The sequence below is a fragment of the Triturus cristatus genome, chromosome 12, assembly GCF_964204655.1.
Source record: "Triturus cristatus chromosome 12, aTriCri1.1, whole genome shotgun sequence".
Classification (NCBI taxonomy): Eukaryota; Metazoa; Chordata; class Amphibia; order Caudata; family Salamandridae; genus Triturus; species Triturus cristatus.
The window spans coordinates 795,093,643-795,119,498 of NC_140595.1; the positions used below are offsets into that span (position 1 = coordinate 795,093,643).

At 48.7% G+C, this 25,856-nt stretch overlaps 1 protein-coding gene across 1 annotated transcript in view; it reads left to right on the plus strand.

Annotated features, from left to right (window-relative positions):
- ELP5 (elongator acetyltransferase complex subunit 5) overlaps positions 1–25,856 on the plus strand; it is a 67,426-nt gene that overhangs the window by 30,778 nt on the left and 10,792 nt on the right. The window contains exons 2-7 of the mRNA XM_085637417.1: positions 1,245–1,305; positions 8,586–8,666; positions 9,365–9,594; positions 18,682–18,881; positions 21,315–21,407; positions 24,148–24,248. Of these exons, the coding sequence (XP_085493543.1) occupies positions 1,245–1,305; positions 8,586–8,666; positions 9,365–9,594; positions 18,682–18,881; positions 21,315–21,407; positions 24,148–24,248 (766 nt within the window). The remainder of the gene's footprint in view (positions 1–1,244; positions 1,306–8,585; positions 8,667–9,364; positions 9,595–18,681; positions 18,882–21,314; positions 21,408–24,147; positions 24,249–25,856) is intronic.

The following is a 25,856-nucleotide window of genomic DNA, read 5'->3' on the forward strand; positions in this document are numbered from 1 at the left end:
ATAGTTTCACTTTCCAGAGTATAACTGCTATCAAAATTGCATCACTTTGTGTCCTTCGATTACCTCCATATTTAGTGTCCTCTATTCAAGTCCTTAAATAAAACTATAGGCGATTGGATCACAATTATTATCACAGCCAACCTTTTATTTTGTTTATTTGTAGGTCATTAGATTGCAATTGATGTCACAGCCATCCAACACGTTTTGCAAAATCATTCGCTGATTCAGAGAAATTGGATGGAAAACTTATCTCTACCCAGGAGCTAAGTTCACAAAATTGTAAATATAAACGGTCACATTATCTTTAAACTTCCATTACATGCAGTATAAAGCCGCATACGTTTGTGGTGCTTTTCAGACTTATATGATATGAAGACCAACTTCTACAACAATTAAAGTGAGCATTTTAATGATTAGTGTATCATAAAACTGTTTTGTACTTTTGTAATGTGAGAATAAAATTTGTGTGTCTTTCATATACAATCTGAAAACTAGCAATTTTCGCTCCCAGGACTAAACCCCTTTTTCTATTTAGGTCTCGCCTGACCCAGCTCATGCGCTGGTCTGGCGAGACTTATTGAGAGGGCTTCAAAAAGTGCTACCAGGCCAGCCTAGAGCTACAGTGCATGTGCGCGGGTGCGCGCGCCACACTTTCCCGCAATTACTTTCACTTTCGCGGCCGCTTTGCATTGCCAATAGGTCTCGCTTTTGGGACCTTATAAGCATTTAGTTATGCAACTGTTGCATGGCTAAACACTTATAAGGTCCCAAAGGCGAGACCTATTGGCTATGCCAATGCTTGTTAACAATGATATTCAGTTTGGAATCAATCAGGATTGAGGTCTGCCTGCTGCACGTGAATGGAGAGCTGCGGGAGTCTCAGAGAAGTCTACTATTAGGATGTGAAATGTTGTTCGTATTCACTGATGACCAAAGTATTCACCTGTTAGGAGATATTGTGGGTATCGTGCACATCTGTGCTGCCCCTCAAAGTTTTTTTCAGATGCACAGGCTTTCAGTTCAACCTGTGGGGGTGGATGTAACCGTGTTGAATGGCCTGGTCTGTTCCTGGTGGATGGATAGCCTGTCTTATGATGTGTTATTGTTTGGTGTTGAGTTGTGTAGCTATCTATCCACAACGACGGATGAGGTGGATGCAAGCCAAGTTTGAGTAATCGGTTCACAGAGTGCTTTGCTTCTCCAACCCTTCTTTGATGTCCTCGTCTTTCTCTTCTGTTTTTCAGATGGCTCAGAGTGCAGCGGGCGCAGTTTGCTTAAAAGCTGTGCAGTGGTAGCTGCGGAGCGGTAAGTCCATCTGTGCTATTCATGTGGATCAAGTACACTGGTGGGTGTTCACTGGAGGAGTGCTTGCAATGGTGCTTCATTAATACTAATTGGGTGACTTTGTCTGGAAAGTTGGGACAGTGAATAACGATTGCATCCTGGAACGGTCTCTGTGGGGTTAGGTATGTCTAGATTGTGCTGATTGCTGCCACGGTGAACGTCATATGGGGTGGACTGTAAATGTCAGGTGGCTGCAGTGATTTATGATGGAGAGAATACTGAATGGCATCATCTAGGGGTCAGTGGACAGTGACTGCGGGTGGCATTGCACGTGGTGCATGAGGAAGGTGGACAGTGGCTGCTGATACAATCATGGGGCGGTGTTTAGTATATTCTGTTTTCGGTGAATGCCAAATTACTACGTATAGGGTGGATAATGTATTCTGTTGGGTGTCCGCGGGTGTTAGACCTACCATCTTTTGCCATGGTTTCCCCTGATTTTTTTTTTGCTTTGACCCCCCTGTTTTGACTGTCGTTTTGCTTGCTTTAGGACTCTGTGCACTTTTTTTTTTACTGCTGACCAGTGCTAAAGTGCATGTGCTCTACATCTCAAATGTAATGGCATTTGATTTCTCCATGATTGCCATATTTGATTTACTTGTAAGTCCTTAGTACAGTGCGCTACGTGTGCCGTGGGCCTGTAAATCAAATGTTAATAGTGGGCCTGCAGCTCTGATTGTGCCACCCTCATGAGTAGCCCTTCAAACATGTCTTAGGCCTGCCACTGCAGAGCCTATGTGTGCAGTTTTAAACTTCCATTTCGACCTGACTAGTTTAACCTACTTTTCAGGCCTAAACCTTTCTTTTTAATACACATAGGTCACCCTAGAGTAGGCTCTGGACAGCCCATGGGCAGGGCACAGTTTACATAAAAGGTAGGACAAGTCCTTTTAAGTTTTACATGTTCTAGTAGTGAAATACTCTCAAATTCGTATTGCACTACTGCAAGGCCTATTTTTCCCATAAGTTAACATGGGAGCTGCCTTGTAACATTCTACAAGTGTAACTTCCAATGCGAAAAGGCAGAAAAAGTACCTTTGGTGTCTCTGGACCCACAATTAAAAAATGCATCTTTTGGTGAAGTTGGGTTTTAAATTGCAGGTCTGAAAATGCCACTTTTAGAAAGTTGGCCTTCTCTTACTTTAATCATTCTGTGCCTTCTGCCTGTCTCGAAAATACACGTCTGGGTTGGGTGACAACTGGGCTTTGTGCATTTCCTCAAGAGAGTCGCACACAAATGGAGCTAGGTGTGGCCCATCACCAGGCTGATGGGTCTTCCTGAGCAAGAGTGAGAGGGAGGAGCTAACACTTGCACCTGAATAGGGCTCTGCCTGTCCCTACATAAAGGTTTGCATACCCCCCCCCCCCCACCCATAGTGAGTCTGGAGCCAAGGCAGGAAAGGGCAGTGTATTGTGCACTACAAAGTCCTATCTTTGAAGTCTCCATACTTAAAAGGCTAGAAGGGTAGAAGTACTGGACCTCTGACACCATATACTCAAAACACTTCTGGAACTGAGGACATTCTACCATGAAGAAGAGCTCTTGTGCTGCCAGGAGGGACTGACGCTTTGCTGCTTGCTTTGCTATGTTGGCCTGCTGATTCTTGCCTTGGAGTGAGAGGACTGGGCTTGACCCCACATCCGGCATCTGTAAAAGGCTCTACAAGGACTTGTTGAGCTTGTCTCCTGTTTCTGAAGTCTCAGGGATATCGAAGACTTCACATGCATGTTGCTACCAGCACTTGGGCTCTTCTGCTGTGAGTCTTGCTCTGTCAAGTGGTGCCAAATCCAGTCCTGGGCCCTTGGAAGTGAGTGTTTGGTGCTGCAACCGAAGAATCCAACGCATCAACCCCGAAGCGTCGTTCGGAACTGGTGCATTTCTCTGTGATATAGACGCATCGGCCGCTGCCTGCACCGAAGCCATGGACACCGCTCACCGACTGCGTGACGCAACAACCCCGATTTACAACACAGCCCTGACTTTGCCGACGCATAGCCTCTGCATTACCGCTGCTGCATGAGTCCTCGGCACCGCATCGCCAATATCTGCAATGCTCGTCCCCGGACTCTGACGCATCCCCAGTCCAACGCATAGCCCAGCGGTTCGAAATCAGCGCAACGGCCGATGAACATCACTTCTTGGCATCAACGCATCTACGACATTGCCTGACTTCGACAGTGACACATCCCCTCCTTTGCTCAACACATCGTTTCCGAGCTTCATCACAATCTAAGTACTGTCAGCGGGTCTGTGAGACTCCTGAAATCAAGCCCGCACTCCATCGTGGTCTGACTGAACCTTTGGATTTACCCCGGTTGAGTGCGACCAGATAGCTCCAGTTGGAGCTATTGATTTCTAAGCACTGTATTTTTGTTTAATCTTGCAAAAGTCATAACTTGGTTTGTGTATGTTGGATTTGTATTGTTTTGGTCTTGTGTTACTCAGATAAATATTGGCTATTGCTAGGTCTCACCTAGGCAGCGCATGTGCTGTCTCTTCAAGACATGCTGTATCTACTCTATTGGCTTTCATCACGCCCATCGCTTTGCCCTTCGTCCGTTTGTGTTCCTCACTAAATTGCTTTATTTTAATTGGTGAAACGTTACCATTTGTCCTGCCTTGAGGTGTTTTTTTCCAGTTTCAGGCTACTGCCCTTGTTACATGACCCCTACTCTCTTATTTATTTATGGACTGGTCGTCGCACTCTTTCTCCTGCGCCGGTTGTTCTCCCACGTTCACGAAGGAAGTTCAACCATTGCACTAGTAGGATCGGCATTTGTAATTTTGTTTCCCTTCCTATTTGGTTTCGATTGCCTTTGTTTCCTTTTATTTGTTACAAGTTTATTTTAATTTCTTACGATCCGCATTTTTTTTGTAGAGCCGGCGCTGAGACTCAAACCTGGTTCCACAGTAACAAAGTTGACAGCTCTGTATGTTACGCCACATCGCTAACTTAGCATAGAAGCAGGGCCCTAATCTCTGGTTCCATAAAACCTTCCACATTCAGTCCCTGCTTTCAAACACAGAGAGCGAGATTGTACAACATAAATGCACAATATTTTATTGCGTGCCCAAGATGTTTCCATGTTTAAATTTCACCTGTCAATCACTGAATGGAATGTGATGTATGAACAGAAAGGAAAGAGCGACTGCGGACTGTTATTGGCCTGCACTTCAATGCTCCTGGCTCATAGGCCAAGGCCAGAGCACACTCACGCATTGCCAGCAGTGTTTGAATCTGTCGGTGGTAAACTGTGCAGTGTTAGGTAGCCCCAGATTGTGTATAATTCGTCCCTTTCTCCATGGGTCACATTAAATCCAAGCTGGTAACACTGTGTACTGCTGATTAGTTTCTAAAAGGAATGTGATGACTTTTCACATTCTTATGTGTTAATTGCACCGTAAAGATTTGTAGGCTGCATCAGTGTACTGTGAAGATTTTCTTCATCCTGAATTGTTAGTGGTGTACTGTTTTTATATTTCTTAGTTGTTTAGGTGTTTGTAGCACGCAGGTGATCAGAGTTTCTGAAAAACAAGTGTTTTTTTTGTTTGTTCGAATTTAAAGCTCGAGTTTTATATAGCGCGAGCTTGACCCGAATCCAATCGGGTATCAGAGCGCTTTACATAGCACCAGTTACGTTACATTAGGACACATATTCATTCTTTGTTAGGCACGGGGAGATTAAGTGATTTGCCCAGAATCACAGGATGTTCAGCGTCATTACCGAGACTCGAACCCAGTTCCCCAGGTCCGAGGTCGAGCGCCCTAGCCGTTAGGCCAACTCCTTTCCCCATGATTGTGATATGATTGTGGTTCAATCATACTTGAATTTGTTAGTAGTCATTTTCTCTCAGCGCAACATAACAAATAATATCCCAATTGACATACCAGAGAATAAATTAGGCAGGGGTTACATTTTATTTTCATTAAACAGGTAAACCTAGACTCCCATCACGTTTGTTTGTAGAGCTGAAGCCAAGACTTTAACCCGGTTCCCCAGTCTCAAAGTCGGTAGCTCTGTATGTTACGTCACATCGCTAACTTGTTATTCGCAACAAGCACTTCTTAGAAGTGCCTGCGCCTTTAACATAGACGCAGGGCCGCACTCTCTGGTTCCAGAAAACTTTCTACATGCGGTCCCTGCTTCCGGACACAGAGTGCGAGATGGGCCCCTCCCAGTGGTTAGTACACACCGCTATCTTTAAGTTGAGTGTCTTCCATTCTTCACAATAAACTCAACTCTGTTATTAAAATGTGTGAACAAATAGTCATACTTTAAATAGTTATAAAATATCTGTCTTTATTACATCATTTTAAACTCCAGAGAATCATTATCAAATAATACAGCACTAAACAATATTACATAGTTCATTACATGCACAGAGAAACAGTTTTTTTTAACCCTTTCAGCGCTCATGACGGAACCACTCCGTCATGAGCCACGGGTGCCGTGTGCTCATGACGGAGTGGTTCTGTCATGGTGCGGCCGTTGGCCCCCGCTCCTCCAACGCGGCGCTGATTCCCCGCCTGTGCGGGCGATTAGCGCAGTGGGCGGAGTCATGACGGAACCACTCCGTCATGAGCACAGCTCAACCGTGGCTCATGACGGAGTGGCTCCGTCATGAGCACAGCGCCACCGCGCTGCCCCCAAACCCCCCCCAGCGCTGCGGCGGAATTTCCGCCGCAGCCAAGGGGTTAAACACTATTACCAATAGAAACCATGATGGTGCTTTTGTTGTTTTATTTACCCAGAGGTCTGTGTGCTCAGTGGCTGCACAACTTGCACCCTGCACACGGAGAATACAAAAGGAGCACAACCTTCATGTATCCTTCTAAGCTGTGAGCATGCCTGTGTATCCCTCTCTGTGCGTATATCCCACACCGGTATATGTACCTCTCTAGGTGTACCCCATGTCTTTGTGTGCCTCCCCGGCATTGTCTCGCTACACTGTGAGTACAAATGGCTTACGACCTTCAGATACCCTTCTGCCTTGGGTACATGCCTGTGGACTTATCCCACATATTCTTCCCAGGCATCTCCATGTCTGTCATCTGTATGTGTCTCTACTAACAATGTGTGACTCCCATCTATGCGTATCACCAAAGTATACCCATGTTTGTAACCCATTGTGTTTTTACCCAAATTAGGGTGTACACACTTCTTGCGTGTACCTCATACGTATTGATTTTTTGCTTATCCTTCCTGTTTGCACGTCTTATCTAGCTCAGTGTGAGTGTACCCCATTTTGTGTATTATCACCCCGGTTGTCGTTCTCTGGGACTGGGGGCAACGTTTAGTAGTAGACACGTGTTGTATGGGTGGGAGTGGAGCTTGGTTCTTGTTTACAGCAGTTGTGTGTGATGGAAATGCAAGGACATGGTTCACCTTGACATTCACACGCTTTTGGGCATTAACAACCCGGTACAAAGTTCAGGGCACTCCTCTGTAGTAAACATAGCTGAGCAACTATGGCCATGAGCAGAAGGCTGCATACATACATTGCTTGGTACAGTCTGCCGATAACAACTCTGCTAGGTACACACTGCTCGTACGCGTTTCAGGGTACACTCTGCTTCTTAACGTTTCTGGATGCATGTTTCCAGGTACAAATTGCTGGTACAAATAGCTGGACAAACACCACCGGCAGAGAGTGCACTGCTTAAGTGTGATGAATTTGATTTATTTCTTGTAGAGCCCTGCGTTCGTGCCAATGGGCATGTTAGTGCTGATTTAAACAGTTAAACTAAACCAGGAAATAGAGAATAGTCAAATATAATGAACTTGAGTTAAAGCGCCCAAGAGAATTGACGTTCTCAGCGGTTCCTAAACGCGAAAAGATGTTATTCGCTAGTGTAAGACTTGGGGAGCTGAGCTTAGTGGTTGCACACTGCTGATTCCTCCTGGTGATGAGTAAACGTCGGAAGTACCTATATGAAAATATATACCGGTAGCACATATGGGAGAGCATGCCACTACACAAATCCACTCAACACCACACAATTCCACCCCACACAATTCCACAACTAACAATTCTAATCCAACCCACATAATTCCACTCCACTCCACATACATCCACCCCACTCCAAACCAAAATACATGGGTAAAACACATCATTTACAACGTCAGTGTGTGTGTGTGTACAAATACTGTACACCTTGCCTCTTTAGTTACCAGAGAGTGAGCACAGGTTAATTTATGGTGTGTATCTGACTTACCCCGACTAGGGTTGTGGTTCCTGCTTGGACAGGGTGCATACCTCTGCCAACCAGAAATCCGTTTTCTAACAGTGGGTGACTGCATGTGTGGATGAGAAGGACACTGAATTATGGACGTCGAGGAACTGCATGTAGGGTCATGGTGTTTCCAGTGAATTGGGTAGGAGTGGGGGACTTCATGTGCAGAATGGGTTTAGTCCAGCTAATTTGAATGAAGTTGCGGCTACTCCATATTGGGTGAACCGTGTAAGATTATGGGCTACAGCAGGATGACTGCACATGGGACAAAGGAAAGAGCAAATGAGAGATGGCAGTGGGGAGGGCTGCACATGGGGTTATGAGTGTTGAGTTCAGAGCAACGGGGAGTGACTGCTGAAGGGCTTTGCTTGAGCATTACATGTTTGTTGGACAGGGTATGATATGTATGCGTTATTTATTAAATATTTAGTTTATGAAGATAAACGTCTATGAAACATGCACATAAATTCTAAAAGCCTTTGCAAAAAAACTAATTAGTAAACTACTCATTTATGAAGTTTTTTTATCTTTTTTTTAAAGCTGCCACAAAGCCATAGAACTGTCTTGAGATTTTATGCAAAGAACTGATCTCATTGCATCATTACCAAGTTACTCTTCCATGTTTTAAAAATAAATGTTTCAACTTGATTCACAATGATGGGCGGTAGTGGGTTGATTAGTTACAAATCATGCACAACAATGAGCTGTAGTGGGTCAGTGAGTTGAAGCCATGCACAATAATGGGCTTTAGTGGGTCAATGAGTTAAAACCATTCACAGTGTGGGCGTTGTTTAGTCGATGAGCGCAAAACAATACGAAATAATGACCATTAGTAGGTCGATGAGTCTAAAACAATGCAGATAAGGGTGTTAGTGTGTCGATACGTTAAAAACAATACAGTGATGGGTGTTGGTGGTTCAGTGGGTTAAAAACAATACAGTGATGGGTGTTAGTAGGTCGATACTGTCTTACATTGTTCTCAACTCTTTGTTTTCTTCCGTTTAGGGGAGATTCCGTCCATGTCTTGGGTTTTGACAGCTCAGAGCAGGATTTTCGAGCTGGTTTGGCCCCTGGCATCTCTTCCCGGTGAGTTTAACCTCATGGACTTGTAGTAAGTCACTCCATTTCACGGGATCACACAGGTCCCATTCCATCTTTAGGAACAGTGTTGGGTGATCCTAGACTAGGCTAACATTGGCTAGAAAGCATCCCCTACCTCGAGGTCTGTTAATCCACCCTGCACTGCCCAATTCCTTCCCTCCTCAACTATCTCTGTTACGTCTAGCTCCCTCTCTCGACCTCTAACACCACTTTCCAAGGTCCCTTGTTTCTTCCCTCCCAGTTATTACAAAAAGGGGTTGGTCTGTAGCTTCTTATGCCCTCTGCTTAACAAAGTACGCTTTTTAGTTTTATTTCAGCTTTTCGTAGCTTTCGTCTTGAGGAAGAGCTCAGAAGACCATGTGTACTTTAAGTCTGTAGTGTTGCTGTTTCCTAATTGTCTTCTGTCAGGGGATACTCTTCAGTTGGGCTACCCGAAGGGTACTTCCTTCAGTTACGAGTTCGGTTGTGGTATTTACCACCTCAGACTGTTAGGATACATATCTGGAGACCTGGGATGAGTGGTGCGATGGAAATATTGCAGGACATACATGCATGGAATCTGTGTCTGGGAGGCTCTGGTGTGTGGCTGTGAGGGAACAAGATGGCTTCAGACCCTTTGAGCCTGTGCACTTGGAGCACTCTCTGGCTTCTGGTTTCTTTGACCTTTTCTTCTTTCGTCCTAGGTTGACCTTCCATGATGGCTTCCATGACCCCCTGGACTGGAATGGGAAAGCAGACTTGACAGCAGAGTCTTTCAGCTCCCAGCAGGTGCTGGCTCGAGTTCTGGGCTCCCCGTCAGACGGTTGGCCAGTATTTGTGATCGTGGACTCGCTCAGCTGGGTTCTCCTCCACAATCCAGCGACACTCGTTGTGCAGGCGTTGCATCACCTGCAGAGAGCAGCCGGCAGTGCAGGTGTGTGGTCTGTGATTGCGTTCACCAGCGCCATCTTTCAGGATGTGCCCTCTACTGATATTCAGGAGCGGGTTATAGACGTCCCTCGTTACACGTCCCAGTCAGACCTATGAGAAAAGGGCAGCTGTTTGTCTGGTTCTAGAGTGACATTGAAAGTATTTATCGCTGTGATCCGGTTGAGTATTACTCTTGGCAACAGTTTAAAATTAAGATCATGTGCAGGAATCCTTCAGCGTGGATAGTGGCTTGCGATTCACCTACAATCCTGCAAAAACACCAGAGGAAGCGATGCACTTTAGGGTGCTTGGGTGAGTGATTAGAGAGGGATGAGTGAGTAGATGGATGAGTGAGCCCTGGGAATTTGCACAGAGAACCAAGGGCAGACTGGTAGTGTGAGAGACACAGAAGCTAGCTGATGCCTGACTCTTGCATTCAGCAGCTCCTCTCATCAATCCTTGCTCTTCCATTTGGTGTGAGCCCCCTCAATAAAGAGGTGCACCAGAGCTGGGCAATAGGTTCATGTTCTAGTGCAATGATCATGTCTATTACATGTTACTTAAAACTGGCACCTACCTGCCACAGCCCGAGCATGGGAGCAGCAGTGCAGGCTTCCTTCGGGACAGACCTGGTACAGAAGCTTTAGTAGCTGTGCAAGCTTCCCTCGGGACAGACGGTACAGCAGCATTAGTAGCTGTGCAAGCTTCCCTCGCACACAACCGGTACAGTGTGGGCATCAGCAGGTCCAGAGACACATACACACACAAGCATATGCACATATTTGTGCCTCAGTTATACAATGTAATTTTTAGCCTCAACACACACAACCTTTTCTTTGGAAGCACAAAACTTTTGGCTTGGTCAGTGCTTGACATAGGATTATGCTTTTTAGGTCTCGCCTAGCGATGCAGCGCCATGCGCTGCTCGCCTAGGCGAGATCTATTGTTATCGACTTGCTTTCGAAGGAGGACAGGACATGTGCACGCGCACAAAGGACTGCAGTTGTGCACGCGTACGGCGGTGTTAGAACAACTCCAAGGACAGGAGATGTGCACGCGTACAGGTCGCGGCGTTTAAGCAGAATGTGCGCATGGTGCGCTTTCGCTTTCCCTCCTGTCCTTTCGGTTGCCGTCATGTGTTGATGTCCAGTTCTCGCCCTCCTCCCGATGTCCGCGTTCCTTCAGAACGCGACTACACCCCCTGGGGCATACACATGCACACAGGGTGCATTCACGCTACCCCCTTGCACCCGGCACGTAATGCACTGCACTTACAACAGCGCCTGTGCATACTCACCTCCTCCAGCGCCCCTAAGCACTGTATGCCCAGTAGGCGCTTTACAGCACTGCGCGCTCTATCGCACTTTGCTCCAGTGGCACTACCCGTACTGCACCCCCACTGTCACGAGACCATGGACGGACTCACCTAGGGTGTCAGCCAGCAGGCAGTGCAGAGGCAGCTCGCCCAGCACCAAGCAGGAGCCCCGGCCGGCTTCCTGTCTACCTGGGAACAGAAGCATGCTCCTCAAGCGTCGGTCCCTTCCTCCTCTCCCAGGGTCCTCCAGTGCTAACTTTCAACCGGCCCTCCGCTCCTGCTCCTGTCAATGTCCATCCTTTCCCGCTGCTTCTTCCTTCAAAGTGAGACTGACGGGCGGCCAAGGTGGTAGCGGGGTAGCCCAGTCCCGCCTCGCACCCGGGTGCTGCGGGAGTTCCTCTCTGGGCTCCCCGTTTGCTGTCACCCAGGAGTAGCGCAGACTTCCAGCTCTTTCTGTGGCTCCTCCTATCGCACTGTGGGCGGGAAACAGAAACACGGAGGCCGGCTCTTTTCATGGCGCACGCTCCTCGCAGGGATTTCGCAGCCTTGTCGCGCGCGCACCACTTGCGGGCTTGTGTGTGCACCACTAGCGGGACACTGCTTTCTGATGGCTCCTGCTCCTCACAGGCATCTCGCAGGCCAAGAGATGTGCACACCCGGACAGGAGATGTGCACCCATACGGCGTCAAGTGCCAAGAGACAAGCGTGCAAGCCACAGCAACAGAGATAGCTCACAGGCACACATATCTGCGGCAGGACTGTGGCCACGCTGGGACATCCAGCGGTGAGTTTGTTTCAATTTTCTTAATTGATTTTTTTGGCGGAGCGTGTGCGCATCCCCACCCAGCTACCATGGCTTGAAGTCTTGTGTTCAACAGTGCCGGCCACCACCACCACCCCACAACTCCCAGGACGCTGTCTTTGAGCAATGGCGGCCACACAGAGGCGCAGGACGCATGTACTTATTGAACCCAGAAGCAGCAGATCTTCACGTGTGCGCAAGCTGGTAAGGTCTCTTTATTTCAAAGTGCACTCATGGCATGAGTGACTGTACTCTGGGCTTGCCCCAGGCTCTTGGAACATGCAATAGGATTGGGAGAGGCTGCACAAATCGCATCTAACGTGTCACGTCTCTGCTGCATGAAGAAATTAGTGTAACACCCCACATGTCTGCATTGTGAGTGAGAATCCTAAAACCCACAGACTGTACCGACCCACACCCAACCCCTGTGCGTTGTTTTTGTGCACCTAATAAGTCCTAAAATTAATGGGAAAAGTAACACAAAACGCAGCTAAGTAAAGGGACTTTAACAATACACTTCATTCAGCCACGTGTGCCCCTCCGTCTGCCCCCCATCCCCCTCAAGAAGCATAGTTCCCACGGAAAAAACACGGCTCCAAGGCATCAAACCCAAAACCTTGCACCACTTGCTGCCTTGGCATCCTACAAACCCCGATCCTGCTGCCACCCCCCCCCCCACCCCACCCCCTCCCTCCCTCCTAATCACAGGACCACTACCAAGCAGTAAATGATGTACCAGGTAAAGGAGGGACCCCCTGTTATGTTGCAAACCCGATAGGGCCCCTTTTGCTTTGCTCCCTAAGGCCACTGTCATTGAAATCCACGCACCAGGCTCAGTGGGGACCTCTGCCACCTTGATGCAGAAGCACAGCGGCCCCATATGGCTCGCCATTTACTCATCTTTTGCTCCACACAGACATACACCTAAAAGGGAGGGGGGGTAACTCTGTTGCTTGCAGCTTTGACTCTCGCAGCAGTGCTAAGCTTCCTCCCCCACGGCGGCGGCCGCCTCTCGGGGGCCAATGCATCGTTGTTCACACACTCTCCACAGCCATCATAGCACAAAGACTACTGCCCCCTGGTACATGACACCCACCCCATGCATGTTGCCCTTTAGGCCTAGCACTTTCACCATAAAAGCACTACATCTACCTCACTTGTTCAACATCTCTACCCCAAGGGCCGTCACTCCTCGAAATTCACTTCTAATATCAAGTGACCTTAGCACCTCTAACTCCCCCCCCCCCCCCCTCCCCCCCAACCCACCCCATTCTGCCATCTCACCTGAAGTTTTTGTTGCAAGTGTTGTTGGGCATCATGGACAGAGTTTATGTTGAATTGCACACTCCATCAGTCAGCTACCTAAGTGTCATCAGTGGTCCATGGTGGTGGTATCTCATCAAAATAGGAAGAGTTAATCTCTGCACACCACACTTGGAAATTGAGAAGCCATCAAAATGTCCTACTTAGAGCCATTAAAACAAGTATCTGCAATATAATAGGTCTCGCATTTGTGATAATTTAAGCTATTGGCACTATAAATGATAATACCTTTTATTTATGTGTTTAAGTGCATGTTTGCGCACTGCTTACAGGTTTTCAAAACACATAAATAACAAGCATTTACAATGCAATGGTCTCTGCAATATTCTAGGTAGAGCTATTGGTATTGCTCATCATTTTTGTATCCCTAAATAAATGGCATTGTCATTTCTATTGGCATTAGTTTTTTTTTTGCATATGTGATACCTATTGCATTAGCAGAGAGAGAGTGAGATAGAGAGAGAGAGTGAGGTATTGAAATAGAGAGTGAGGTAGTGAGAGAGAGTGAGGTAGATTGAGAGTGAGGTAGTGAAAGAGTCAGTTAGTGAGTGAGGTATTTTCTGACGTAGTGAGATAGAAACAGTGAGTGATGTTGTGAGATAGAGAGAGTGAATTAGTGAGTTAGAAAGAGAGTGAATTTGCGAGGTAGTGAGAGAGTGATGTAGTGATGTTTTGAGAGAGTATGTTGTGATATAGTGAGGTAGTGAGATAGAAATAGATAGTGATGTAGTGAGATAGAGAGAGTCAAGTTTTTAAGTAGTGTGTTAGAGTGAGAGATAGTTACTGTGGTAGTGATATTGTGTTGCTGTGATAAAGAGAGAGTTGAGTAGAGAGTTAGAGAGTGAGGTAGAGAGTTAGTGAGCGAGAGTGTAGTATAGTGAGATAGTGAGAGATAGTGAGGTAGTGAGAGAGAGAGTTAGGGAGAGAGAGTGACGTAGTGAGAGAGCCAACCCCACACACATACAGAACCACCCACACACAGCCACACACATACAAAGTGTATCCCGCAGACATACATACAGAGCCACACCTACAGAGTCATCCAGACACAGATAGAGAGCTATCCACACAAATATTCAGAGCTACAGACATCCACATACAGAGCCACTGACTTACACATACAGAGCTAGCCAGAGACATAGTCACTTAACACACATACCGAGCTAGCCACATAAAGATACTGAGCCATCTATACACACACACAGAGGCACCTATGCACTTTTTGAGCTACACATACACTGAGCCACACACACGCACAGCTACACACATAGAACCACACAGACATACACAGACTTACACATACTGAGCCACACAGAGCCACCAACACACACAGAGACACCCACACAGAGCCACCCACACACACATTGAGCCTCCCCCACACACATTGAGCCTCCCCCACACACATTGAGCCTCCCCCACACACACAGAGCCACACACACAGCCACCCACACACACACACAGCCACCCACACACACACACAGCCACCCACACACACACACACACAGAGCCACCCACACACACACACTTCAATGAAAGACAGCTACGATTTCTAATACAGCATTATTTAAATAATTATTATTGGCTGCGTTACGGAGCTCTCAACACAAACTAAATTGTTGCTGCTAAAGATCAGGAATTTAGTTGCTGACTCACCTGGGCATCCTCCAAAATAAATTGACGCCGGGACCCCGAGGGTCTCACTTAACCCAGACAGGAGCGTAGGGTGGGGGGGGGAGAGCCCAGGAGAAGGGAGAGGCCGAGAGTATGCAGCAGCGCTGAGGCGAGAGAGGGCGAGGGGACAAATCACCCAAGCGGCAGGCCGCAGATTCTCCCGGAGCAGGCCCATCCGTCAGAGCTGCGCGTCATGTCACTGGGTAGCTTCGGCCCGCCATGAACACCACCAGAGGAGAGGAGAGGGAGCGAGCGCCAGGGGGAGGAGAGCAAACAGCGCCAGCCGGAGAGAACAGGGGGAGGAGACCAGAGCAGCAGCCGGACACAGGAGCACTGAGGGAGCCATAGCTCAAAGTAGCTGAAATGCGAGACAGATTGCATTGCAAATGCTTGTTTATACAGTCGGAGATCTCCAGTTCTCTTGTGTTGGTGGGAGTATCTCATTCAGTCCTTTATTTCTTTCTGGCACTTCGAGCGCTGCAGAAGGAAAGCAAAACTACAATTCCCACAATGCAAAGAAAACACACGGTGTGAGAGCACCACAGAGCTCTCTGTAACTGATTGATTCCTGCCCACTAAGTCCAGTTAACTATACTAGTTGCACAGAGAGCCAGTGATAGCGCTGTCCACCTTTTGAAGCTGAAATCATTCTTAACAAGTACTCAGTGAGAATTACTTGGATGAAGCACAAAGTTAGGGCTTGCCCTGGTAGAAGGAACCTGCCTCCCAGTGTGCACCCATCTCCAGGTCAGGAGTGCACTGGGGCTCTTAGCGGAGGTTTTGCCACTGACGCCGTAATTACTTTTATCGGTTTGGGTTTCGACCCGAAAGTTGCATTTACAGAGATGTGGAATACGTCGCTTTAGCCCTGGTCAGAGGCGCAAATGTCGCTGCAAAATTGTCCAGAACGTTTTGAAATTGGACCCTTGCAATGTACGTAATCTGACCCGCGGCTCCCAGCCTCCATTCTCTAGGTGACTTGCAGCTCATCACCTCGCATTCCCCCTCTCCGACTCCCTCTCCCCTCCCCCCCCCCCCCCCCCCCCCCCGAGTAAAGAGGTAGGGATGGAAAAGAAGAATCAGTGAGACATTCTTGGCATATCTGGAGGAGTAAAGAAACGGGCACTACAGGTTTTTCTACAGCAGCTGATCTGCAACTGCCTAGGTTGGAGATCGCCCCACGATTAGTACAGGCGGAGAAGGATAGGGTACGCTGTGTGCGTCCTGCCAGTTGGTGCTGTGTGCAGTGGGGCTTACTCTGGGGCAGTCCTCCGGTAGCGCTAGGAAAATGAGCGCCGATCTATGCTGGAATATACAGGGTCGTAGTGTCTATAGCAAGACAGGAGGAGGCCGGCGTTGGCGGGGGCAATCAGGCAAGGTCCATGCTGCGCGAGAATCTCACCTCTCCCACCAGCACTCCAGTAAACGTCCGATCGACCCCGATACACTCACCGCACAAGATGTTGAAACCAGGCAGTGAGTCACGTTCTCCGCTGCTAGGAGCGGTCCGGTGGGCTCCACTGGTCGTGGCGCAGGCAGATGCCTACGTAGGCTGCGCCTCCTTTATCCAATCGGGGTCGGATTGCGATGTGCAGCTCCTTCCGCTGGACCTCGCCAGGCATCGCCGTACTCCCCGTTGGGTCAGCCAAGAAGATCCTCACGGCCAGACGATAGCGAAAAAATGGCAGATGGAAGCTTCGAAACTTTTTCGGATTCGAGGGCGTGTTCCTGCTGTTCTAAAAGGGCGTGGCTAAAAAGTGGAAAGAATAGCACGGAACACGCCCCCGAATCTGAAAAAGACGGAGAATATTTGGAGGGACGGCTCTCTCCTCCAATGGCTGGCCTCCGTTTAGGAAGCCAGCCAATGGAGGAGAGGCAAAAAGAGAGGTGGGCTAAAGAGCCACTCTCAGAAACATTAAGTCTCCGACTTCCGGTTCTGCCTTCGGCAGACCAGACGGTCCTCGACCTAAAAAGCATTGTCATTTACCGTCCTAATCGCTCAAACTCTTGCAAATGCGAGACCTATTGCATTGCAAATGCTTGTTGTGTTGATGCAGTGAAATGGTTCTCGGATCTCCCAATGCCAGTGGCAGGCCCTCCCCAGTCGGTGAACAGATGCTGCCATCTTGTTTCAAGTATCTAGTGCAGTATTCATCTTTTGGCAGCAGTTGGCTGGCCGTCAGCGTGTTTACGCTGCTTTGTCCCTAACATGGCTTGCTTTGGCATCGGTGTAGGTTGCGCATTGCACAGTGATTGGCTGTGGGCGTTTGTTGTTCTGCCACTGGGGCGGGCTTTTAGTTCTGTCTTTTTGAAATGGGCTGTCCAGTGCTCTTCCATTTGTGGGATTATGCAGTACTCGAAACCACTACAATTACAAAGATTGAACTTGGAACTCACAGGCTTTTATTAAACTTGCAGCATTTCTAATCTTCATTAAATGAGCATCTCGTAGTGCACATGCGCAAGTATTTTATTTGTGTGTTAGACTTTTAATTATCAGTGTAATTTCTCACATATTGAATCAATTTAGACATGTTGAATTAAAACAAGCATTGGTAAAGCCAGTAGGTTTAACACTCTAACTGGAGCATGGACCGAAGCAATACAAATACCTGCTGCCAGTTATCTTATCATGAAAGTCACTGATGCATTAGAAGTGGTGCCGGGCGCGCAATAACCATGGAAAAGTCATACAATATAGAAGCGTGACCCAAGGGTTGAGTAACCACCACGTGAAAGACGAAAAATACTCAGTTTTAACCGTAGGCCTTTCCTTCACTCCCATTAGGTCGAATCTGACCCGGTCTGACTATTTGAACTCATGCCCGCGCACGCAGCTCTAAATATACCCGCCACTTGGTAGTTATTGACCGACCCCGGTATGTCTCTACTTTTTCTACATTCCTTGATCAACCTCCCCCACACACCACTCTTAACAGCTTGCCTCTCCCGCAGGTCCGGACTCCACCACTGCCCCAGTCTGGGTTGCTCCCGCCCCCATGGGTCATCCATGATGTTTTATCTTCTAATGCATCAGTGACTTTCATGATAGGATAATTGTATGGTTACTCTTCGCCCTTCATGCGCCGATCACCATCGCACGTCTCCGTGTAAGATTTCCACCGTTGTTTCACTATCGTTGGCTGCATCAGTATTGTTCTACCAGCTATTCATGGTGCACCACGCTAGTGTTATGCTTTTTCAGCGCTTTAATTGGCTGGCTGGCTCTTGGCCATTGCGCGCCCGCCCCCCCCCCCCCCTTTATATTCATTAGTAGCCTTTTTTATAGGTGTATGGTTGATTTTCACCCATTGAGCGCCGATTCCCTGTGCACCTTCTTCACCACCATTTTCACAGTCCACGTGTTGCTCACGCACGCCGCTTTCTCAACTCACTGATTATCACTGGTTACATCAAATTTTATTAGCAATAGATGGTACGCCACTCTTTCATTTTTGTCAAATCTAATCCCGTGTCTCTCTTTTCTCTTTTCTCTTATCCCAACTTTTGTTTTTGAAATTACAGGCAAATGTACCCAGGCATGCTAATGTTCATGTCCTGATGATGATCCTAATATGCTTAGTGAGGATCGAAACGCCGTCGACTTAATGTACACCATATACACTTTTCCACTATATTTTGTTTGTAACATCAGAATGTGCTACATACAAACAACTCACTCTGCCTGAGCCTTTTCTGTTACACGTTGTTCGTCCTATTCGCTAAGTTGGATACATTGTGTCCCACTATAAATGTCTTTTGTTCATTTTTTAGAAAAATAATTGAATATTAAAATATCTGTCCGGCTGGACAGCTTCAAATATAGTACTGATTGAGTCTGTATTTATTGTTTGTTTGTATATTTTTCCGTTGAGGGATCACTGTGTTTAAAACCCGCCTAATCCCCAGCACAGCTCTAGACTTATCTACTGCCTTGTTCACCCTCAGTCTTTTTTAACCTCTGCTTCGTTTTCCATCAGGTTCAAAACTCAGACAAGTCATTGCTCTTGTGCACCAAGACCTTCACGACCCTGGGACTGTGGCTAGCGCTTGCCACGTCGCCAGCACCGTGGTGACAGTGATGCCACGCCCTAGCAGCACCAGCCCAGCATGTGAGAGTGAAGCTCTGGCAACAGCAACTGTTCGGCACCGTAAGAAAACAGGCAAGGTCATCAAAAAGGTAATAGGTGAATTTAGGGATTGGGAGTGTGTATAGAGATACTGAAGGCGAGTCCAGTGTATGTCCAAATGCTTCAAATAAACTCTAGGTAGATTCATCCCCTTCATATTTTCTGTATTCTAATTTACTTTATGTGGCAGTCTGGCATGAATCTGGCCCTGCAGGTCATCCCTTCCGTACTTGCTAAAGTTTGGAGGGTTAGTTAAGCTCTCCTCTCGCAGTGACCCCTCCCTGCCAGGGTGAGAAATGCACTTGTAACATCAAAGCCACTGGGTAGAAGAGGCTTGGCCTGTTCCCACAGTAGCACCTGCTGGTTCGGGCTTGGCCTGCTCCTACAGTAACACTTGCCGGCTTGGGCTTGGCCTGCTCCTACAGTAGCACGTGCTGGCTCGGGCTTGGCCTGCTCCTACTGTAGCACCTGCCGGCTCGGGCTTGGCCTGCTCCTACGGTAGCACCTGCCGGCTCAGGCTTGGCCTGCTCCTACTGTAGCACCTGCCAGCTCGGGCTTGGCCTGCTCCTACGGTAGCACCTGCCAGGTCGGGCTTGGTCTGCTCCTACAGTAGCACCTGCCGACTTGGGCTTGGCCTGCACCTACAGTAGAACCTGCTGGCTCAGGCTTGGCCTGCACCTACAGTGGAACCTGCGGGCTCCTATAGTAGCACCTGCTGGCTCGGGCTTGGCCTGCTCTTACAGTAGCACCTGCTGGCTCAGGCTTCGTGTGCTCCCACTGTAGCACCTGCCGGCTCATGCTTGGTCTGCTCCTACAGTAGCACCTGCTGTCTCGGGCTTGGCGTGCTCCCACTGTAGCACCTGCCGGCTCGTGCTTGATCTGCTCCTACAGTAGCACCTGTCGGCTCAGGCTTGGCCTGCTCCTACAGCAGCAGCTGCCGGCTCGGGCTTGGCCTGCTCGGGCAGTATCACCTGCTGGTTTGAGCTTGGCTTGCTCCCACTGTAGCACCTGCCGGCTCATGCTTGGTCTGGTCCTACTTTAGCACCTGTCGGCTCGGGCTTGGCCTGCTCCTACAGTTGCACCTGCCGGCTCGGGCTTGGCCTGCTCCTACAGTATCACCTGCTGGTTTGGGCTTGGCCGGCTCCTACAGTAGCACCTGCTGGTTTGGGCTTGGCTTGCTCCCACTGTAGCACCTGCCGGCTCGGGCTGGGCCTGCTCCCACAGTAGCACCTGTCGGCTCGGCCTTGGCCGGCTCTTACTGCAGCACCTGCTGGCTCGGGCTTGGCCTGCTCTTACAGTAGCACCTGCCGGCTCGGGCTTGGTGTTTTCCCAAAGTAGCACCTTCCGGCTCAGGCTTGGCCTACTCCTACAGTAGCACCTGGCGGCTCAGGCTTGGCGTGCTCCCACAGTAGCACCTGCCGGCTCAGGCTTGGCCTGCTCTTACGGTAGCACCTGCCAGCTTGGGCATGGCCTTTTCCCACAGTCGCACCTGCCGGCTCAGGCTTAGCCTGCTCCTACTGTAGCACCTGCCAGCTCGGACTTGACTTGCTCCTACAGTAGCACCTGCCGGCTCGGACTTAGCACGCTCCTACAGTAACACCTGCCAGCTCGGGCTTGGCCTGCTCCTATGGTAGCACCTGCCTGCACGGGCTTGGCCTGCTCCTATGGTAGCACCTGCCTGCTCAGGCTTGGCCTGCTCCTATGGTAGCACCTGCCTGCCAGCTCTGACTTGGCCTGCTACTACAGTAGCACCTGCCGGCTCCACCATGACCTGCTCCTACAGTAGCACCTGCCGGCTCGGGCTTGTCCTGCTTCTATGGTAGCACCTGCCGGCTCGGGCTTGGCATGCTCCTACAGTAGCACCTGCTGGCTCATTCTTGGCGTGCTCCCACAGTAGCACCTGCTGGCTCAGGCTTGGCCTGCTCTTACGGTAGCACCTGCCGGCTAGGGCATGGCGTTTTCCCACAGTAACACCTGCAAGCTCAGGCTTGGCCTGCTTCTACTGTAGCACCTGCCAGCTTGGACCTGGCCTGCTCCGACAGTAGCACCAGCCGGCTCGAGCTTGGCCTGCTCCTATGGTAGCACCTGCCGACTCGGGCTTGGCCTGCTCCTATGGTAGCGCCTGCATGCTCAGGCTTGGCCTGCTCCTATGGGTAGCACCTGCCAGCTCGGACTTTGCCTACTCCTACAGTAGCACCTGCCGGCTCGGGATTTGCCTGCTTCTACAGTAGCAACTGCCGGCTCGGGCTTGGCCTGCTCCTATGGTAGCACCTGCCAGCTCAGGCTTGGCCTGCTCCTACAGTAGCACCTGCTGGCTCGGGCTTGGACTGCTGCTGGACATGTGGAACAACCTATAGTATTTGCCATTTAAGGTAACAGTTTATATGGATGAATTGCATGGGCATTTGATGGAGAGTCAGGAAGCTGAGAATACTGCCTAAAGGTTATGCACTCACATTTTTCTTTCATTCTCTTTCTTCCAGGATCTCTCATTTGCCATCTTAGAGGGATTCACCCTGAAAACCGTGCACCCATCAAAACCCCAACCAGTGGTGGCAGAGGACTCTGACCCCAGGGTATGACATTAAATGCATGTGAAGGAGAATCAGTCCAGGAGGAGAGAACAAGGGTGTGAGTGCCACGGGATGTCACATCCTGTCAATGCTAGGAGTGGATTGTCACTGGAGTACAGTGGATTACCTCTACGGTTGTGAATGAGCGCCAGGGATGGGATTGGCACAGGAGGAGAGTGTATTTACCTCTAGGGATTTGGCTGAGCTCCAGGTTTTGTTTGGCACAGGAAGTAAGTGAATTACCTCTAGAATTCTGGATGAGCTCCAGGGATGGGATTGGCACAGGAGGAAAGTGAATTACCGCTAAGGTTGTGGCTGAGCTCCAGGGATGAGATTCGCACAGGAGGAGAGTGAATTACCTCCAGGATTATGGTTGATTTCCCATGGTGGTATTGGCACAGACGTAGAGGGAATTTCCTCTACAGTTGTGGATGAGCTCCAGGGATGGGATTGGCACAGGAGGAGAGTGAATTACCTCTAGGGTTGTGGATGAGCTCCAGGGATGAGATTCGCACAGGAGGCGAGTAAATTACCTCTAGGGTTGTGGCTGAGCTCCAGAAATTGGATTGGCACACAAGAAGAGTGAATTACCGCTAAGGTTGTGGCTGAGTTCCAGGGCTGGGACTCACACAGGAGGAGAATGAATTACCTCCAGGATTATGGGTGATTTCCCATGGTGGTATTGGCACAGACGTACAGGGAATTTCCTCTACAGTTGTGGATGAGCTCCAGGGATGGGATTGGCACAGGAGGAGAGTGAATTACCTCTAGGGTTGTGGATGAGCTCCAGGGATGGGATTCACACAGGAATAGAGTGAATTACCTCTAGGGTTGTGGATGAGCTCCAGGGATGGTATTCGCACAGGGGGAGAGTGAATTACCTCCACGGTTATAGTTGATTTTCCATGGTGGTATTGGCGTGGAGTGAATTACCTCTAGAGTTGTGATTGGGTTCCCCTGGTGGAAAAAGCACAGAAGTGGATTACCTTTAAAGTTTTGGCTGAGTTCCTGGGGTGGGTCACCACAAGAGTTGTGGATGAACTCAAGGGATGAGATTGGTACAGGACTAGAGTGGATTACCTCTAGAGCTGTGGTTGAGTTCCATGGTGGGACTGACACAGAAGTAGAGTTAATTACCTCTAGAGTTGTGACTAAATTGTGGGGGTTTGGGATATGTTGAGGACTCCAGAATCTGTCACATCTTAAAGTATGTACTGAGGAGATTGTTGCAGGGATCTCAGACATTTCCCATCATAGAATTGCTACAAGGATACAAAACCTGTCGCTTTTAATTCAGTATTGAGCTCAAAATTTGCAGAGAGAGCTGGAGCCCCTTTCATCTGCAGGACTCAGTGGGCTCAGGCGATTGGTACAGTGGTGCACAGCTTGCCACCTTTATAGATGGACTGGCTCAGGAAATTGTCATAAGGATGCACAGAATGTAACCTTTGGCCGTGGAAATGGTAATCGGAGCTGGGCCCTGGAATACATAGCATATCACCCCATGAGCCTGGATCAGACTGGGCGGATTGGCACAGGAATAGAGCATATCCGCCATCTCGGACTGGAAATGCTCATGGGATTGGCCCAACTTTGGTGGTAGATGGACTCGGGGTTATAGCTCAGGAATGCAGGATTTGTCTTCTCCATGGCTGCATGGGCTTGGGGTGAAGGGTGGAGTGAACTGGTAGAAACAGACCAAGACTTCTAACTCTTGTGCAGAACCTGTCATCGATAAAGGTTCCCGGGCTCAGGGCATTAGCACAGGGATGTAGCGCATGGCATAATCAGGGCATTATGAACTCAGGGATTTGGCACTGAGATGCAGAACCTATCCTCTATGTGCCTTGATAGGCTCAATATTGCTTAGGTCCTTTCACCACACCAAGGCTACATGGGCTCAGAGATATACAGGATCTCAGTTGTAGAGCTGCATGAGCTTGGAACTGGCCCTGGGATACGAAGCGTTACACTTCTAGTGCAGCGATTGCTCTGTGATTGGCTCTGATATGCAGATTATGTCCTTTCAAGGGCTACAAGGTATTGCAACTAGCACACACAGCTTTTCATCTCTATGGTTGGATTGGATTAGGGTTACTCTCTGAGTGAATGGTCCGAGGACTTGTACAGAAACAAAGCTGTAGGGCTGGAATGTCCCAGAGCCTTTCATCTGTAGGCTTGACTGAGATCACTCCATGGGCTCAGAAATCCAGAGCCTGGTACCTTTATGGCTGCATATCTTTTGGAACTGACTCGGACACACTCAGACACACACACACTTGTTAGCTGTAATACTGTATGTCTTAGGGACATAGCCTGGTACCTCTGGGGCTGTGTGTCTTTGGGAACTGGTACACACACAGTTGTTAGCTGAAGGACTTTATGGTCTCAGAGACAGAGCCTGGTACTTCTGGGGCTGTATGGCTTTGGTGCACACACACTTGTTATCTGTAGGACTCTTTGGTCTCAGAAATGCAGAACGTGTCATTTCTAGCGCCTCATGGGATTGATCCAGGCACACAGTATTTTACCTCTGGTTGGCCTTGCACCTCTGTGTGGTCTGTGCGGATATGCCTTGACTTAGGCTTCTGGTTCCAGTCTGACTTTGAGTCTGATTAAAAGAGCCTGGCTATATGCCAAGCATCGAACAGTGCCCTGCACCCCCCATCTCTCTGCATTCTTTCATTGCAGCACCTCAAGATCTCGCTTCTGGTATACCAATATCCCTTACTTTTTCTCACAGGTGGACCCAGCGGCCAACCTGACTTTTAACCTCAACTTGTCAGACTCGGAACGCCAGGCCAAGGAAAACCTGCCATTGCCGTACCTCTTCAGCGCAGAGAAGTAAGTGAGACGGCTCGCCTCTGTCCCTTCTACACCCACCGTGCACATCTCCTTAGCACTCATGATCACTCATAGACTTTTCCTGTATTCTGAGCCTTCTCTGCTGTACAAAAGTTGTACATAAATGCCTCCCAAGTAGTTCAAAATGTTAACCTTCTTGAAACAGACCTGCAATGTTTGCACAACCATCCTCGCCCATCGTTTGTTTTTCTCCGCCGCTCCCTTTCCGGTGAGGGCCTGACCAGAGAGCTGTACTTATCCAGCTGGGAAGACTGAGCTTGTATCCAGGTACTGCTGACGACCTCCCCCCCCCACCCCCCTTCACCTTTCAGTAGCTTCCTGCTCTGCTTTCTTTTCACACCCTTTAAAGACACCACTGGTGCACAAGCAGCCCTTTTCTTTTTCCATTAGCAGCCATCCTCTCTCCTGCCTTAAACAGCCCCACACTTATCCCCCATCTGTCCCTTCCCCATGCACACACCCCATGGCCTACCCCACTGCATCGCCATGCCGCTTCTTCCAACACTCCCCAGCGCTCTTCCCCGGTATAATGTTTCCCGCCCTCAATCCCCTAAAAAATATCTGAACCTCTTCTTCTCACTCTCTCCTTCCCAGCACTTCCCCTTCTCTATCCATCTTCCATCATCAGTCCTCCCTCTCTTCTTTATATGACTAGTATGACATCTTTATTTTTCCATCTCCTGAACATACAACTCTCTCACTAACATATGAACCATCTACCACCTTGTCCTGCCTCCTCTTTCAACCTTTTTGCTAGCATCCCACATGCATTCCTGAACACCACGGGCACTCGGTCATCCCCTCCTACTAGCTACCTACCTGAGTCCAAACCCCTCAACATCATCACACTACACCACAATACATCATAGAACAATACAGCCCACAACATACCATTCAAGCCCAGCACATCACCAGGAACCTCTCACATCCACCTAGTGCCTGCCAGCCCCAGTGCCTCCATTCTTCCCACTTGCGTACAGCACAGTCAACTAAAACACCAACACCACAGGGCTCTCCATATGACATCTTGCTTTCTTTTTTAATACACACCACACCCACTCTGGAGTTTACCCACTCTGCACCCACTGCGCACTCTAAAGAAAGGAAACCTGAACAGATCTACAGCAATATCACAAAACTGGACCCTTTTGAAAGCCAATACTTGGACTCTTCCAAGAACAACATATCGGAACACAGCTCTCTTCATCAAACATACACTCAAGCAAATGCCTTACCCAACCATACCCAACACACAAGACTAGTGGGCCCCTCAACACATCCCACATTGGCTGATGCTGCAGTCTCCTACTACCCTATACAACACCATTACTTGCTAATTATATATAATCTCCTTAATCTGATCAATCCTCAACCAATAAGTGACCAACTTACAAATCATACAGTTCAAAATAGCTGGAATTCGGAGCGGGGCTGGAATCCTTTAGCAAATCGTCTCCATAGCGTATTGTTTCACTGTTCTACATCTGACCACTTGTACTTCAGAGTGAAAAACCTATTAAATATAGCGCCAAACCTGGAAATTGTGAAGCAGAATCTATATAAACCATAAAATACCAACTATTCTAG